The sequence below is a fragment of the Adelges cooleyi genome, unplaced genomic scaffold, assembly GCF_023614345.1.
Source record: "Adelges cooleyi isolate 19-005CV unplaced genomic scaffold, UGA_ACOO_1.1 ACOO_flye_CR_arks_rails_tigmint_CR_PRNA_167, whole genome shotgun sequence".
NCBI lineage: Eukaryota > Metazoa > Arthropoda > Insecta > Hemiptera > Adelgidae > Adelges > Adelges cooleyi.
The window spans coordinates 2,722,891-2,737,104 of record NW_026095824.1 but is presented as its reverse complement, the minus strand read 5'-3'; the positions used below and the strand labels follow the sequence as shown (position 1 = coordinate 2,737,104).

Genomic DNA, 14,214 nt, shown 5'->3' with positions numbered 1-14,214 from the left:
TCGATCGATGGACCGGTTTACCGTCAAACAGATATAGCAGTAATGGTAATCAATGATTCCGCTTAGGCTTGGGCTAGAATTATCAAAAATATTATTTTAAATATCTCGACTATAATAGGAAGCAAGTACCTATTGCTATGTGTTCATTAAAAACATTGACTTGATAAATTCAAAACAGATAATATATACCAGCAGGTGCCAATACAGCGAGTTGGCAAAGTGGGGTCAAGTGGGCTGTTGAATTTATATTCTAGTGTTGTGATTTTTAGATAAAACAATTTGTGTACATTTGTTAGGCGTTTCTATCCATTTTGAAAGGGAAGGGGTGAACTTTTAAAAGTGCCTTTCAGGAACGATTTCTGATGCTACACGATTGCGTGGGTTTAGGGATTTAGGAGGCACCGTGAGTCCAGACTCCAGGCACAAAAAAAGAAAAACACATTATTGTAAAAACAATAGGTATACCTTCTCGGCTCCTGTTAAAGACTCGTCGAAATGGCAATGTGTTTTCAATGGTGGCTGACGTTCCTTTTTTTTGTCAAGTAATCTCCAAACAGGTAGGGGACTGTTTGCACACTACTTACTCCCAGAATGGATGACGTTCCTGTGGAAATAAAATTACCAGCTACTTGCTATTTCTTATACAAGATAAGAATCACAAAAAAAATTATTTAATACAATGGAAACAAAATGAAAAAATTACAATAGTAACCATAATTAAACATAGTTACACCGACCGACCGACCGTTATGCTTTATAGGTTTTTTTAGCCAGTTATTCGTTTTTATTATTATATATATGACTACCGTATAATATAGGTATAACTTTAGATGTTCTAGATATAAGTATAAACGGCTACTATAATTCAAAATCCTTAAAAAAATTCTAATTCACATAATACTGATTTCTTATTGTTGTTTTTAAATTGTATAATAAGTATTTGTTTTTATATTTTTTCTACAAAATCGAAATTTGTCCTTTAGAAAAAGTATTAAGCTTCTCATGAAAATAAAATCCAGTAGAAATGCCATAACTCAGGAAAATAATTTTAACTAATAAAACCTAATATTTGTTTTTTTATTTCAAATTAGTTGGCGTATTTAAAATGTCTTTCAGATCAATTTTTGACAGTTGTTGCCTATCGTTTTCCCCTTAATAACGAAGTCGGGCCATATTAATTATGGGTTATTTTTCTGTCAAAAACTTGTTTTTTTATCTAATACTAACATATTATGCAATTTATTCGATAACTTTATTGCGCTACAACGTTTAGTAAAATGCAAAATTCTATATCTAATCTAAAGAAATGGATTATAACCCCACACAATAAATTAATTATATTTTTTAAATGTGTTACGTATCCTTTTTTCTCCCTAGGAAAAATGCTAAACAAATGTGTTTTCAAATTAAATTTTAACAATACACAATCAAGTCTCCTTTAATAAGTTAGGTTATCTAAAAAAAATTTATTCCAAGATTAATAAGTTGAATTATTCCCAGAATAAATTATTTCGTTCAACAAAATAGATAAATTTAATATAAAACATTAAAATCTTTAAAAAAAATTATTTGCAAATGACAATTAATAGTTTTTTTTTTCTAAACTACATTTTTTGTTTGGAATTAAAATGCACAGACACATTGATTAAACAAATTTTTATTCGGTAACTTTTCAATATGTTTAATGACAACGAAACATTGTTAAAAATCTCATTTAACGACATTAAAGACAAAGTATATGATTCTAAATAAAATAGGTGTCTACTGAATGAACATCCATATTATTATAACAAATATATTAAGCGCTTAAAGTAAAACAAAACAAAAAAAGATATATTGGTTACAATATTACATATTCTTTTTGAAATAAAAATAAAATAAAATACACATTGCTTCTTGTAATACATAATAATACAGAATATCACTATAAATTTACAGAACACATCTAATCCGATGTCTTCACTTGTAAATCAATAAACTGGTCAAATTGGAACATCTTGTGAATAAATTAGAGCTTAAACTACATTATAAATAAATAATAACTTATATAACTTATCAAAACTTAACAATTGGAAGACTTACTTAATGTTCGTCTTATCATACCTGACACATTTACGTTGTCCTTGTAAAGATCGACCGTGTGACCGCTTTGCACATTGTGCGCAGTAATGATCATTGTGAATTCCGTCGTGCCGTTGTTGCACAACGATCTCAATTTTATGGTACTGTATAACAGCTCGTCCAAACCGAGCGAACAATGCAGCATCATTGTTTTCGCGTTCGCAATGTGTTCCGGCAGTGAGAACAACTGATCGACTTCCGCCATCTCGCCGGCAAAATCGACCAGAGTGGCGACCATCATCTTTTTCTGGCCTATCTTTTCCAATTTTACGCGCACCCAAGATGCGTTTATGTAAGCTGCATACAACTTGCCCACCTTCGGCGATTTCACCAAATTTAACGACTTCACTTTGTTAAGCTGGTTCAAAATCCCACGTCTGCCGGCTGTGACCAACTGTACGGTTAGTGCGTTGACGTGCGTAATTTGAGTGACGACTACGGCAAGAGGTTTTAAAATATCCGCAAGGTGGACACCGTCTACTTCGATGTCCACCACACACGGTTCGCCCGCTTTCACTATCGACATGGTTATGCTTTGTTCTTGGCACATTTTCATCTCGTCCACAAAACTTTTCATCAAACTTTCACCGAAAAAACGTTTATGGTCGTCAGTCATATTTAGCATACACCGTTTGATGGTCGGTGGCGTTGACTCCACAATACCCTGGGCTTCGTAGAAGTCCGAACACATTCCTTGGGTTCCGTAATCGACGAAATAGCACGTGCACAATACGTCATCGTGCACTTCCAACACTCTTATCCTGTACCAACTATTGTCTTCTACACTTTTGGCTACGGCCTCTTTTCCCACTTTGACGTCGACTACGGGATGCCATGTTGTGTTGCCGTTGAGTTCATCATCAACCTGGCTCTTAAGGTTTTTATCAACTTCCGTTTGCACGTAAAACTCGCCAATTGACTGAATATTTATAATCGTTACAGGCTGTTTTGATCCAAGTTGATCAAATGTTTTCAGTTTTTCATATATCTGTCGAGTAATGCCGAACGCAATCATGTTGTTCAATATTTCTTTTATATTGCGACCGTCCCAAGTCATTTTTATTATATGAGGTTTCGAGTTGTTGAGGAATTCTAAAATCATATCGTTGTACGACATAAAATCGGCAATTACTTCAGCCATGCCATAATTATTTAGCAATACTTGTTCTTCAGAATCGATGTTGTCGAGAACGCACGGGTGAGCCAATGGCAATACCTTCACCAGTTCGTCCGGGAGTCTTTTGATGTTCGACGTTGTTTCGGTATTACCGTAGTCAACAAATTGTACCCTACAATCAGTTTCTTGAATACTTATCACCTTGGCTCGATACCAAACACCGTCATCATTGTATTGGGCCGCCACTAGATCTCCGATGTGTACACATTCAAATTTCAATAGTTCACTCTTGATTGACTGAACCTCCGCCTTGATGTTTTGGAGGACTTTAAGATCGTTCAATTTGTGAACGTAAAAGTCTTTTAACGAATTAAAGTATGCTATTCTAACGTGCCATCTCACGCCGACTATATTTATGAAATCATATCCGATAGACTCTTCATTAGACATGTCTGTGAGTGATTTGGGCATTGTGGCAATGTGCAAGGCGGTCGATTTGCGTTCCTTTAAGTTACCCTTTGAAGTTGTAAAAGAGATTCTGAAAAAAAAAAAATATGTTAATACTCTATTCACAAAAAGTAAATAGACTTAATAATAAATTTAGAAGCCAAAAATAAAAAAAAGTATTCCCAATACTTCATTATGTATAATAAAAAAAAAGTATTTTTATCAAACTTATTTGGTCGGTCTAATTTGCTTATTTTGTCGATAAATACATTTTTCAATTGGTTTTTGGTCAAAAATGATTATAAAATATTTAAATGTTTTTGCCAATTTTGTTTAAAAAAAAAAGACCTAAAGATAATGTTAACAAGTAAATTCTTAACTTCCATATAAAAATAATGATATGAATTTTAAAATATTTTTTTACTAAATGTTTTTTTAATTATTATTATTAGATTTAATCAATCTATACATAAATAATCTTATATAATAAGAGAACAAAATAGACATGCAGGCTTGCTAAGTAGTCACCCATTAGCAACACTCATAAGTCCAAATAGGTTTAAGCAGAGTTTTGTAGATTTAAAGTTTGATTTTTAAACTGGTGAAGTTATTTTTAATTAGAAAAGGTCTACTAAGCATACGTATTCGAGCATTGTGAGTCAATTTTTTTTACTAAATTTATTAGAAAATTAATCATTAAAAAAATACTAAAGTTTATAAAATAATTCTGAGTTGATTATAAGTTTTGTAAATAAAAAAAACTTTAAAAACTAATATTAAAAGCCAATTTAAGTTGTTTTTTTTTTTTGTTATAAGTACACATAACAATTGTTTAAAATAGCCAAAAAGTGTTTTAACGACTTCAGAAGCGATTTACAAAAAAAATATAATAATTATAATAATAAATTAAGATGTCACAAAAACAGATTAGGATTCAACGAGAAAAATACCAAAAAATAAATGGTGTGGCTATCTTTCCAATATCATATTGTAGGTACATTATAATTGAGTAAATATAAATAATAATTATTATCGGTTAATTTCCTATCCTCTCTTAACATTCAGCCTCCCTTTAACGTTAATTTATTAAACACCCATTCCACTCCTGTCATTTTTGCAAGTCTTTCCTTTCTAAAGAGCTCTGGCTTCTCAATTAAATTTAAGTTTTAAGTTTATATCAATGTCATTTAGTTTTCGCACTCTCCGATTGTTTTTCTTCTTTTTGTTTTGTTTTCTCGTATTTTATATTGTCGCTTAAAATCATATTATTACTAATAATGTAACATTTTACTTATTATTACTATCTAATTATTGAGCCAAATATTTTTTATTAATAAAGGCTATTAAAAAAAAAAAAAAATTATTATGATTCGATTTTTTCTCATTACTTCTTTCAGACATTATGAAATTTTACAAGATCAGTATCATACTCACTAGAGATGCAAACAATTTCTAGAGTATTTATCGAAACCGGTTTTATGGGGGGAAATGACAACTTATTTATTTAATTATAATACTGTAATCCGTTATGTGTTGAACAATAAAAATGTACCGGCAAATGGCAATTGCCGTTGTGAACATTTAAAAATAATAATTACATGATGTTGACTATTGTTAACCGGTGCAATGTAATTAACTTGATTACTTTTGTATTCGACGAGATCAACAATTATTCGCTTAGCACGTGGTCCAGTGTAGACACCGTGATCGTTTTGAATTCGTATTCGAAAATCAAGAATACATACTATGTCTTAATAATAAAGTAAATAATATTTTGAAATTCTATTCCGCGAATCGAACCGTAATTTATTTCATATTTTTTATTTTTCACGAAAACAATACCGATTTGTAATAATATTTAAAAGTTATTTCGTATTCGATGCATATTCTCAGCGACGAGAATATCGTTTTTCTTTTGTGGCTACACTGTTTTGGTTATCACAACAAAACCTTTAACTTTTTGATACAGACAACGATTTACGCCGACAACAGCTAACCGGTTCGGTTTGAACTTAAGGAAGTTTTTAAGTTTTAGTTTACTACGAATTACAGTAGTCGAATATTTATTTAATTCTCTCAAATCGTCCGACCATGACAACATCCGTGGCGACTAATCCTTCTACGTTACTTCCTCTTGGTAAGTTAAAAAAAAAAAAGTGCTTATATGATACGCTACAAAGACATGCCACCGTCATAATAGTCTGTTATATAAATATTTTTACGAGGACATATACTTATTGAGTACTATATTATAATTCTGTCAAAAACTTGCTGTACAAACCATTAGTCAAAGACTAGTGTTATCATCTTAATTGTACTTGTTTTAGTTAATCTTAAAATGTCTAAAATGCATAGTCAAATAGTTACTGATAAGGTTTTTGTTTGGTTTGGATTGTCCACTCATAATTTAGGATAAATTCAGGAAAATTTCTCTTTTGAAAAATCACTCTTAAACATTACATTGACCTTCCGATTCTGTTCTATTCAGTTAACACAACACCGCTGTTACGTTCAAAGTTTTTAATCTACTTCTGTTGGGTTGTGTATTTGTGCTTGATGAGTTTGATTGAGATTTTTTTTTTTTTGTTATTAGAAAAGGAAACATTTTTACTCGGACCACATTCCAATTCTTTTAATATGCAGCATTTTTTTTTTTTTTTTTGTTAAATGACTGCCTGATTTAATTGTTTTATCATAAAATACCATGATTTGATTTGACGTATTGTTGATTTTCAGAACTAGTCGACAAATGTATTGGTTCCAGAATTCATATAGTCATGAAGAATGACAAAGAAATCGTGGGAACTCTGTTGGGATTTGATGACTTTGTCAACATGCTTCTAGAAGACGTAACAGAGTACGAGTCGACGCCCGAAGGAAGACGAGTCACCAAACTAGATCAAATATTATTGAACGGAAATAATATAACGATGGTAAATATTTAAACCAACACATATTATATTATTATGTTAAATTAACCACTTTTTTTTTTTGTATTTTTTTAGTTGGTGCCCGGAGGTGAAATGCCAGGAGAATAATTATTATTGTTAAGAAATGTTTAATCTCACACTGTAATATATTTAAGGAATATAAAAGAATATACAAAAATTATTAAAACTTAATTTTTATTTGAACCAATTTGGTACGAAATAAAAGAATAAAAAGTCTTTATTATAGATTTTTAATTTATACTATATCGGTTTTTTATTAACTTAAAAACAGAAAAATTAATTACAATGAAAAACCAAACTGATTAAATAATAAATTAATATTTATTTATAATAACTTAATGTAAAACGGTCAAATTAAAATTGTATTCAGAAAATATATTTTTTGAAAGTGTAATTACTAAATTTATTCAACGTAATATTGTTTTCAAATAAAAAATTATTTAACGTAATAAACAAAAATGTATTTTAAGTAATTCAATATTAGTTTTACCGTTTACTATTTAAATTTTTAATATGAGATTAAAAAAAAGGGGGTTCTTTTGAATCGTATGTTAAACTGCTTAACAAGACTCAAGTTGTTCTAGCGCAAGACAAATATTAAACAATTTTTATTTTTAAAAGCATAAAAAATACTTAATACGACAGCACGTACCTATGTTAGTTCTGAAATATCACCAGAAAATTGTATAACTCAAAAACTTAATTACATTAAAAATGTTTAATTTCAAAAAGAGTCTGTACAGACGGCTCTATCGTTTTAAATGCTACATTTATTAATTTTTTTTTTTAATAATAATAACGATATCCTAGTTTGAAGAATATATTCGCTTATTAAAAAGAATCTGTAATTTATTTTTTATTTTTTTATGATAATAATGTAAAGGCACAATGAACAAAAAATACACTATTGAACTACGTTTTTTTGCGAGAATTTATAAGTTTCTTTGCTGTTTAGCAGAAATCGAGCAAAGCAGAACTTACGTCACTTTTATCGCCTGGTGGTGTTACTTTAGATTGTGTGAAAATATTGCTTACACCACTTTTTTTTTTTGACAGCTCATACATATATAGATATCTATACTTACATTTTTAAGACCGAAGCAACAAAAGGCGGATCGGCGAGATCACAGGTTTTCCAGAATTACCGTAACTGAAACGATAAAATTACTTTCAAATAAACGCATCAATGCGAATCTGTAGACGGTCGAAATATTAAATAAAGCATCGTGAAGGCCGGTGGCGTACATTCAAACTCGATAGTTCGATTTCAAGAACTAACGAAATTTCTGTACTTGTAGGTCCGAAGATATTTTAATTCTCGCTTAGGTGGCAGCGATTCCCCCTCACCTTCCCCTAATTTAAAAATACAAAATAGCATTTCGTTATTATTATCTTTGATAAAATTGTAAATTCCAAACTGAATACTTTCAGAAAATAATTTTAATTTTGTACATTTTGTGTAATTATTAAATTATTATTTATTATTATATTTATTTACTTCAAGTTGAAAATTACTTCAGAGAGTAACATATTATAACATATAATATTATATTACTTATTCACAATTTGTTTTTCTCTCCCCCCACCTTCGTGGTGAAGGCACCTTAAGTCGTTAAACTACACCCTAAAAAAAAAATGAAATAACGAACACAACAGAATATCATAGTAAAAAAAAAAAAAACAAAACAATACATTCTCAGCTCCGTGTCAAAGCTAAAGTACAAGCGAAGAGTTTTATTTTATAAAACCTTTATTAAATTTGGATTTCTTTTTTTTTTTTTTGTAAAATGGCGCGCAAATTAAACCGGATTACTTATATTATTTAAATAAAGCCCCCCCCCCCGTTAATTTGGAAAAAATAAAATATACGAGATTGGCATAGATGCAGCTATATAATAGCCATAGAATTTATTTTTTTTATTTTTTCCAAGTGTGTTTTTTTTACCTTGAATCCGTCGCGGTCGTTGTTTTTTTCGGGTGTATACATAAAACGGTTGCGTTATAAAGTTTAGACTCGTGTGACTTGTGTGACTTATAGCTGTAAAATCCGGAGTGAGTAAACAAAAAGTTGTACTCGAAAAACAAAACCTTGCGGTGGTGTTTGTTAAAAAAAATAAACAAGAAGAAACGCGAAACCAAAAACGATAATATTTTCTACAAAAAATTTCAAAGTGTAGGCGCATTCGATGTTTACCCAAATATTATATTTTGACGATATTTACACTGTTTTTGTCGATGAATCATTTCCGTCGTGTTGTATACAGGACGACCGGTAAAACGCGTAAAAACCTAAAGTTTTATTATCCAGTATCCGCATAATATTATACACTGTACATATGTGATTTATGTTCACGGTATATATGGTCACCGTATGCGGTTAATATGGAGTACTAGAAAACCAAAATAAATACCTGGTAATAAAAATAAAAAATAAAAGACTTGGTGATTTTTTCGTTTTGAAAATATTCAAGTTGGTTGTTTTGCAGTATTGAAAAACGTCCAATGTTTATTCGATCACCTGGTAGATTGTTTTGATCTCTTTTTTTTTTTTATGCTAGATCACAGAGACCGAGTACTAAAAGTTAAACAATTTTCTAACCCTCCCTTTCTAAAATCTTCCCCCCCCCCAAAAAAAAAAACATTTTCAACATTTTGTTTGACGTTAAAACACGTCGAGTTGTAAATTACTTTTGAAAACCCGTCAAATTACTTCGGAATTTCAATTGGGCGTTCTTTAGATGTATGTAGCACCTACAGATAATATTATGTTTAGTCGAACACCTCCCAAACAAATCTTATTAAGTACACCTTTCCACACACAAATTAGGCCGATTCGTCGGGTCGTACAAATAAAAAATTGTTATCGAAGAAACCCGAAAATCAACACTCACACAAGTCGCAACACGTTTATTGTCAATGAAATAATTTATATTCTTATTGTTTTTTCCATCTCTACAATTTATTTAAATGAGATTTAAATCACTCAGTTATAATTTATGAAGTTAATTCCTGAAGACCTTATTGTGTTGGCTATTTTATTTTTTTTATATTTAAAACCCTATTTTTTGTAAACAGACAATAATATACAGATTATACAGATTGTTTAAAGGCATCTGTCATGTGTCATCTCAATTGTTATTTAGTGGTAACCGCTGGAAAAAGACAAAATCTAAAGAGTTTGAACTCCTTATCAGTTGTTACCCGTTTATCACAAGTCAAAACCACGTGCTACCAAACATATCATTTGATTCAAATCGTTATTTTGTATGATGACTGATAACAGTGATAACAGCACACCACTGCCCATCACAGCAATAATAACTATAATAGTTAATGTTGTATTATGTTTAATTCAAGTCAAAAGCCCTAAAAAAGTCCAAAAGCACACGTCAAAGGTACCGGATTAGTGATTTTTCGTCAAAAAACAACCGTAAGTAGTCAAAATCTAAGTATTTTGTATGTGAATTTTATTGCTTTAAGCAGGGAATGAAAACTGGTTACGTTCTTTTGTTTCTATTGCGAAACGGTATTTTCAGAAATTCAGAGACTTAAAATAACGTTTTCTTGAAGTTCACTACGTTATATTACTTTCCGTTTACTTGATGGGATAAGACAAGTAGATTTATTTTGTTTTTGCTGCGAAACAATATTCCGTTTTGTGATTACACATAATACTACGATTAGGTATACTAATTTATAATAATATATAGAAATAAGTACACAATATTGCTGCTGACGTTTGCTTGCTTTACAGTTAACTACAATGAGTGTAATTATACTTTATTCTTTATTTGTAAGTTAAGATTATATGACTAAAAGCTTCTGGTGTTTAAAATCCAAAACTGTCGAATTATTATTTTTTAATGTCATTTACATTGGATTGAAACGAGCAGAATTTTATTGTTTTAATTCCAACAGAATTGTTTTCGATAATTTTGTTGAATAATATGTAAAAGTCTTCAATTCCTGGCAAATGTTTATAGATTTATTAAAATTACAGGTGTCACAATGTCGTCTTGGAAGAAAGCGTCGAAAGTTAATCAGAAAACTCATCGTGAACGTCACCAACCCGAACTACGTGAGAAATATGGTTTGTTGGAGAAGAAAAAGGACTACAAAGTGCGCGCCAGACACCATCAGGAACGCGAGCGCGTGATGAAGTTGTTGAAGAAACGTGCACAAAACCGCAACCCGGATGAGTTTTATTTCCACATGGTCAAATCCAAGGTAGAAGATGGCCGCCACACGGAAATACGCGAAGAAGACGAACATACCGAAGACCAAATAAAACTGATGCAAACAAAAGATTTGAAGTATATTAATATGCGAGCTACCATGGAGAGAAAAAAAGTGGAACGCTTGCAGTCGGAATTGCACTTTCTCGATCAAGCGAATCAAACAAAAAATACACATATGTTTTTTGAAGACGACGAAGCGCACAGCTCCACCAGTCTGGCCAACAAATTGAATACTCATCCGGCACTGGTCGACAGGAAGACGAATCGCTTACGGATGTCGGATTTGGAAACAATAGAATTGCCCGACATTGACGAGGAAACAATTAAGCAAGTCGTCTCCGAAAAACGTAAAGCCTACCGCGAACTAGAACGACGCAAAACCAGGGAAAAAGAACTAACGGTCGTGCAGAGAAAACTAGAGATCAAAACCCATTTGATTAGATCCAAGAAAAACGAAGCACCCAAAAGGATACAACCCGCGACCAAAGATTCTGCGCCCATTTACAAATGGAAATATGAAAGAAAAAAATAAATGATATTATAGAAAACAATTTGCGATTTTGTATATTTTCTCTTTTTGAATAAATTAACATTTATCTATTATAAAGTAACGAATAGTAAAAAAAAAAAAAAAACATCTCAATATAAAATAATAACAAAAAAAAAATACTTCCATAATAAACATTTAGCGAGTTAAACGTTCAAAACTTTCAATTAGTCTGATAAACCACGTATTTGGGTTTGAAGTCGTTGTTTTGTAATTTGCTCATCTGACAATCATCGGTGGAAAATTCTGAAACATAACAATTCGTTTAATTATTATCTTATTATTGTTCATCTTGTAATATAAAATATAGTAGGTACTTATGAAGATGTAAAAACTTAGTGTTTCAACCAGTGAAGTAGTCCTGAAAAATCATAGTGTATTCAAAGCTTGAGAAATAATCAAGCAATTGTCATAAAATTAGTGTTTTAAGGACTTATGTAATGTCTTGGTTTAAAAGCTTATAAAATGTATTTAAATATAAAAATTAGAGATTAATTTTATAAGAGCACTTATACAATTTTATTTTACACTACTAGTCCATTAATTAATTTGCACGATTTTTTGTAACAAAACGGGAGCAACCATTTTAGGATTAGAAGAGTAAAATCTTAACAAGAAGTATATGTATTTTCATTAGATTTCATTAAGGAATACAACATGACTAATACCTTTGTTCTGAGTGGTATCAATGTGAATACCTAAAGTTATTTAATTTTGTAACTTCCTAATTGAAAAATTGGCCAATTTTTTGGGGGAAAAAGTCCAAAGTTTCAATATAAGCTAAAAAAAACGCTTACGAAGAAGCTGGATTGGTTTTTTTTTATGATCGTTCAGTTTTGTACAGCTCATGCTGTCGTCCCAATTGCCGATCAACAATCTTTGTGAGAACAAAGTTTTTTCTTTAGAACTCTTCATAACAATGTGAATCTTGAAAAAAAAAAATAATAAAAAACTTAGTTTTAAATTATTGTATTATGCTTTTGACTGAAACCGACATTTCATCACTATCGTAAATTACCTTCAGTTTATATTCTACATCGAAAAAGTTAAACGGATTGTTACACTTTTTTGTGGTCGGAATCACCGGAGGTATGTACAACGGTTGCCGAGACCAAACTTGATTATGACCACTGGATATGAGCCCTCTCGTTTCTTCCACAACGGTTCTCTTATACTTAATCGGTATAATATGATGGGTTTTTACATATTTCGTATTCTGAAATTATAGAGACATTAAAAAAAAAAAAAAAAAAACTAATATTTTCAGCAAAATTTTCAATTGACTTACTTGAACGATGAACGCTTTAGAATATATAATGTCGTCCCAAGAATTGTTTTTGATAACAGCGTCTAAATAGACAGTCTCTCCGGGCAAATATTGAGTTTGCTCTAGATGGAACGATGCTTTAACAACGGGACACCAACAGATACACAACGACGGAATAAAACTCGTTTTTCTATCCTAAAAATTCAACACAAAACAAGTTCTTATTAAAGAAAATAAAAGAAGAGACAAATTTAACGGTAGGCAATTAATCATGAACAGTACACCTACGACTGAGTTAGCACGTTTCTTCAACCCCACCCATTGGCCGACACTAAAATACGTAAAAGCAGTATTGCTGTTGAAATTCGCCGAAATTTTATATCTCGTGTGGCCAAACTGGACTTCGTAGGACGGCGGTAGATTATCGGGTAAGACGAAATGGAACTTGTACGTACTGGAATAGACTGGAGTGTATACGTAGCCATTAAATATACGGTATTTTAATGTCATTAAATTAGAAACAAACCATACTTTCTGTTGGTAGGTTCAATGATGTCGTCGAGTTGTTGTTTTCAGGCAAAATTTTGTTCATAACCGCTTGGTCTTCGAAAAATGAACAATACTCTTCGGTATCGCACTTGGAATTGGTTTTCCACACGATAGTGTATCCGTTAACTCTGACGATGGGCGGCATGCCTAAGGTCGATGAATAATAATTATTAACAATTATTAAACATTATTAAAGACAGGTTGAAAGTCACGGGTTTTTTTTTTAACGAATCTTATACACATTTCAGTTTTCATTTTAAACTTCAACTTCTACGTTGACTTACCGATCAATTCATCGATGTTGTGTAAACGTAAAACTCCCATTACGACTTCTCCCGGAAAGAACAACTGGCAAGGGTCGTCCAAAGATAATTCCATAATGAAATAATTATCGTTTGTTTTTTTTTGGCTGAACAAAACAACAATTCAAAAACCTATCGACACGATTATCATTTTTGAATACACGATACAAAAAGGATTGAATAAAACTGAACAGAAAAATAATAAAGAAACCGTCAACGATATTTAATCATGTTAACAGTTATGGTTTAACTACACTATTTATAGCACTTATCATAATAAAACAAGCCGATTTCACGCAAAATTGTCAATACAATATTATATTGAATACTCTCTTTTTAGGTTATGTTTATGGCTTGATCAATTTTTTCAATCATTAACCGTTGGTCCGACTTAAGTATAATATTATTATATTAATTATTGTAACGCTTTTGGTCAACACGCTAAACTATTGACCAAGTTAAAATCATGGATGAATACACCATAAAAATATATTATTGTGGTTGAAAACAATACAAAATGTAAATAATTTTCTTCTTCCAAACAAAAAAAAAAAACAATTGTTGTTTCACCGATGGGTCATTGTTTACCACCAAAATGGCTACAATTCAAATAAACTTAATTTAATTATTAAAGTTTCATAAATACAAGACAATCAATTTTTTGCTGTGTAAATT

The 14,214-nt window shown here is 30.9% G+C and overlaps 4 protein-coding genes across 8 annotated transcripts; 2 read left to right on the top strand and 2 right to left on the bottom strand.

The window, feature by feature from the left end:
* Positions 1–1,641: 1,641 nt before the first annotated feature.
* On the bottom strand, positions 1,642–8,922 carry LOC126832731 (maternal protein tudor-like). Of its 5 annotated transcripts, none has more exons than XM_050563624.1 (2): positions 8,582–8,922; positions 1,642–3,776 (listed from the first exon to the last, which is right to left on the bottom strand). In XM_050563624.1, exon 2 carries the CDS (start codon positions 3,707–3,709, stop codon positions 2,063–2,065), a length of 1,647 nt encoding a protein of 548 aa, XP_050419581.1. In that variant the 5' UTR covers positions 3,710–3,776; positions 8,582–8,922; the 3' UTR covers positions 1,642–2,062. The 5 variants fall into 5 exon arrangements, with proteins under 5 accessions (XP_050419581.1, XP_050419578.1, XP_050419582.1 ...); XM_050563621.1 differs by lacking the exon at positions 8,582–8,922 and adding an exon at positions 7,722–7,801; XM_050563625.1 differs by lacking the exon at positions 8,582–8,922 and adding an exon at positions 5,331–5,417.
* Positions 5,648–6,879, top strand: LOC126832732 (U6 snRNA-associated Sm-like protein LSm5). The gene is made up of 3 exons (XM_050563626.1): positions 5,648–5,822; positions 6,422–6,618; positions 6,691–6,879. Exons 1-3 carry the CDS (start codon positions 5,777–5,779, stop codon positions 6,721–6,723), a joined length of 276 nt encoding a protein of 91 aa, XP_050419583.1. The 5' UTR covers positions 5,648–5,776; the 3' UTR covers positions 6,724–6,879.
* A 997-nt stretch (positions 8,923–9,919) lies between the features above and the next one.
* LOC126832752 (probable U3 small nucleolar RNA-associated protein 11) lies at positions 9,920–11,808 on the top strand. Its single transcript, XM_050563660.1, has 2 exons — positions 9,920–10,066; positions 10,637–11,808. Exon 2 carries the CDS (start codon positions 10,645–10,647, stop codon positions 11,404–11,406), a length of 762 nt encoding a protein of 253 aa, XP_050419617.1. The 5' UTR covers positions 9,920–10,066; positions 10,637–10,644; the 3' UTR covers positions 11,407–11,808.
* LOC126832751 (arrestin domain-containing protein 17-like) lies at positions 11,490–13,781 on the bottom strand. Its single transcript, XM_050563659.1, has 7 exons — positions 13,522–13,781; positions 13,220–13,384; positions 12,977–13,152; positions 12,710–12,883; positions 12,440–12,637; positions 12,219–12,348; positions 11,490–11,667 (listed from the first exon to the last, which is right to left on the bottom strand). Exons 1-7 carry the CDS (start codon positions 13,613–13,615, stop codon positions 11,585–11,587), a joined length of 1,020 nt encoding a protein of 339 aa, XP_050419616.1. The 5' UTR covers positions 13,616–13,781; the 3' UTR covers positions 11,490–11,584.
* Positions 13,782–14,214: the final 433 nt, after the last annotated feature.

What these genes read in the sequence shown, in the direction of transcription:
- LOC126832731 (XM_050563624.1), bottom strand. Translation starts at nt 3,709, where the DNA reads ATGCCCAAATCACTCACAGACATGTCTAATGAAGAGTCTATCGGATAT.
- LOC126832732 (XM_050563626.1), top strand. Translation starts at nt 5,777, where the DNA reads ATGACAACATCCGTGGCGACTAATCCTTCTACGTTACTTCCTCTTG. An exon ending in TTCTACGTTACTTCCTCTTG is followed by an intron (nt 5,823 to 6,421) that starts GTAAGTTAAAAA and finishes GTTGATTTTCAG; the next exon opens with AACTAGTCGACAAATGTATT. An exon ending in ACGGAAATAATATAACGATG is followed by an intron (nt 6,619 to 6,690) that starts GTAAATATTTAA and finishes GTATTTTTTTAG; the next exon opens with TTGGTGCCCGGAGGTGAAAT.
- LOC126832752 (XM_050563660.1), top strand. Translation starts at nt 10,645, where the DNA reads ATGTCGTCTTGGAAGAAAGCGTCGAAAGTTAATCAGAAAACTCATCGT.
- LOC126832751 (XM_050563659.1), bottom strand. Translation starts at nt 13,615, where the DNA reads ATGGAATTATCTTTGGACGACCCTTGCCAGTTGTTCTTTCCGGGAGAA. An exon ending in AGAAACGTGCTAACTCAGTC is followed by an intron (nt 12,884 to 12,976) that starts GTAGGTGTACTG and finishes TTGAATTTTTAG; the next exon opens with GATAGAAAAACGAGTTTTAT. An exon ending in ATGTAGAATATAAACTGAAG is followed by an intron (nt 12,349 to 12,439) that starts GTAATTTACGAT and finishes TTTTTTTTCAAG; the next exon opens with ATTCACATTGTTATGAAGAG.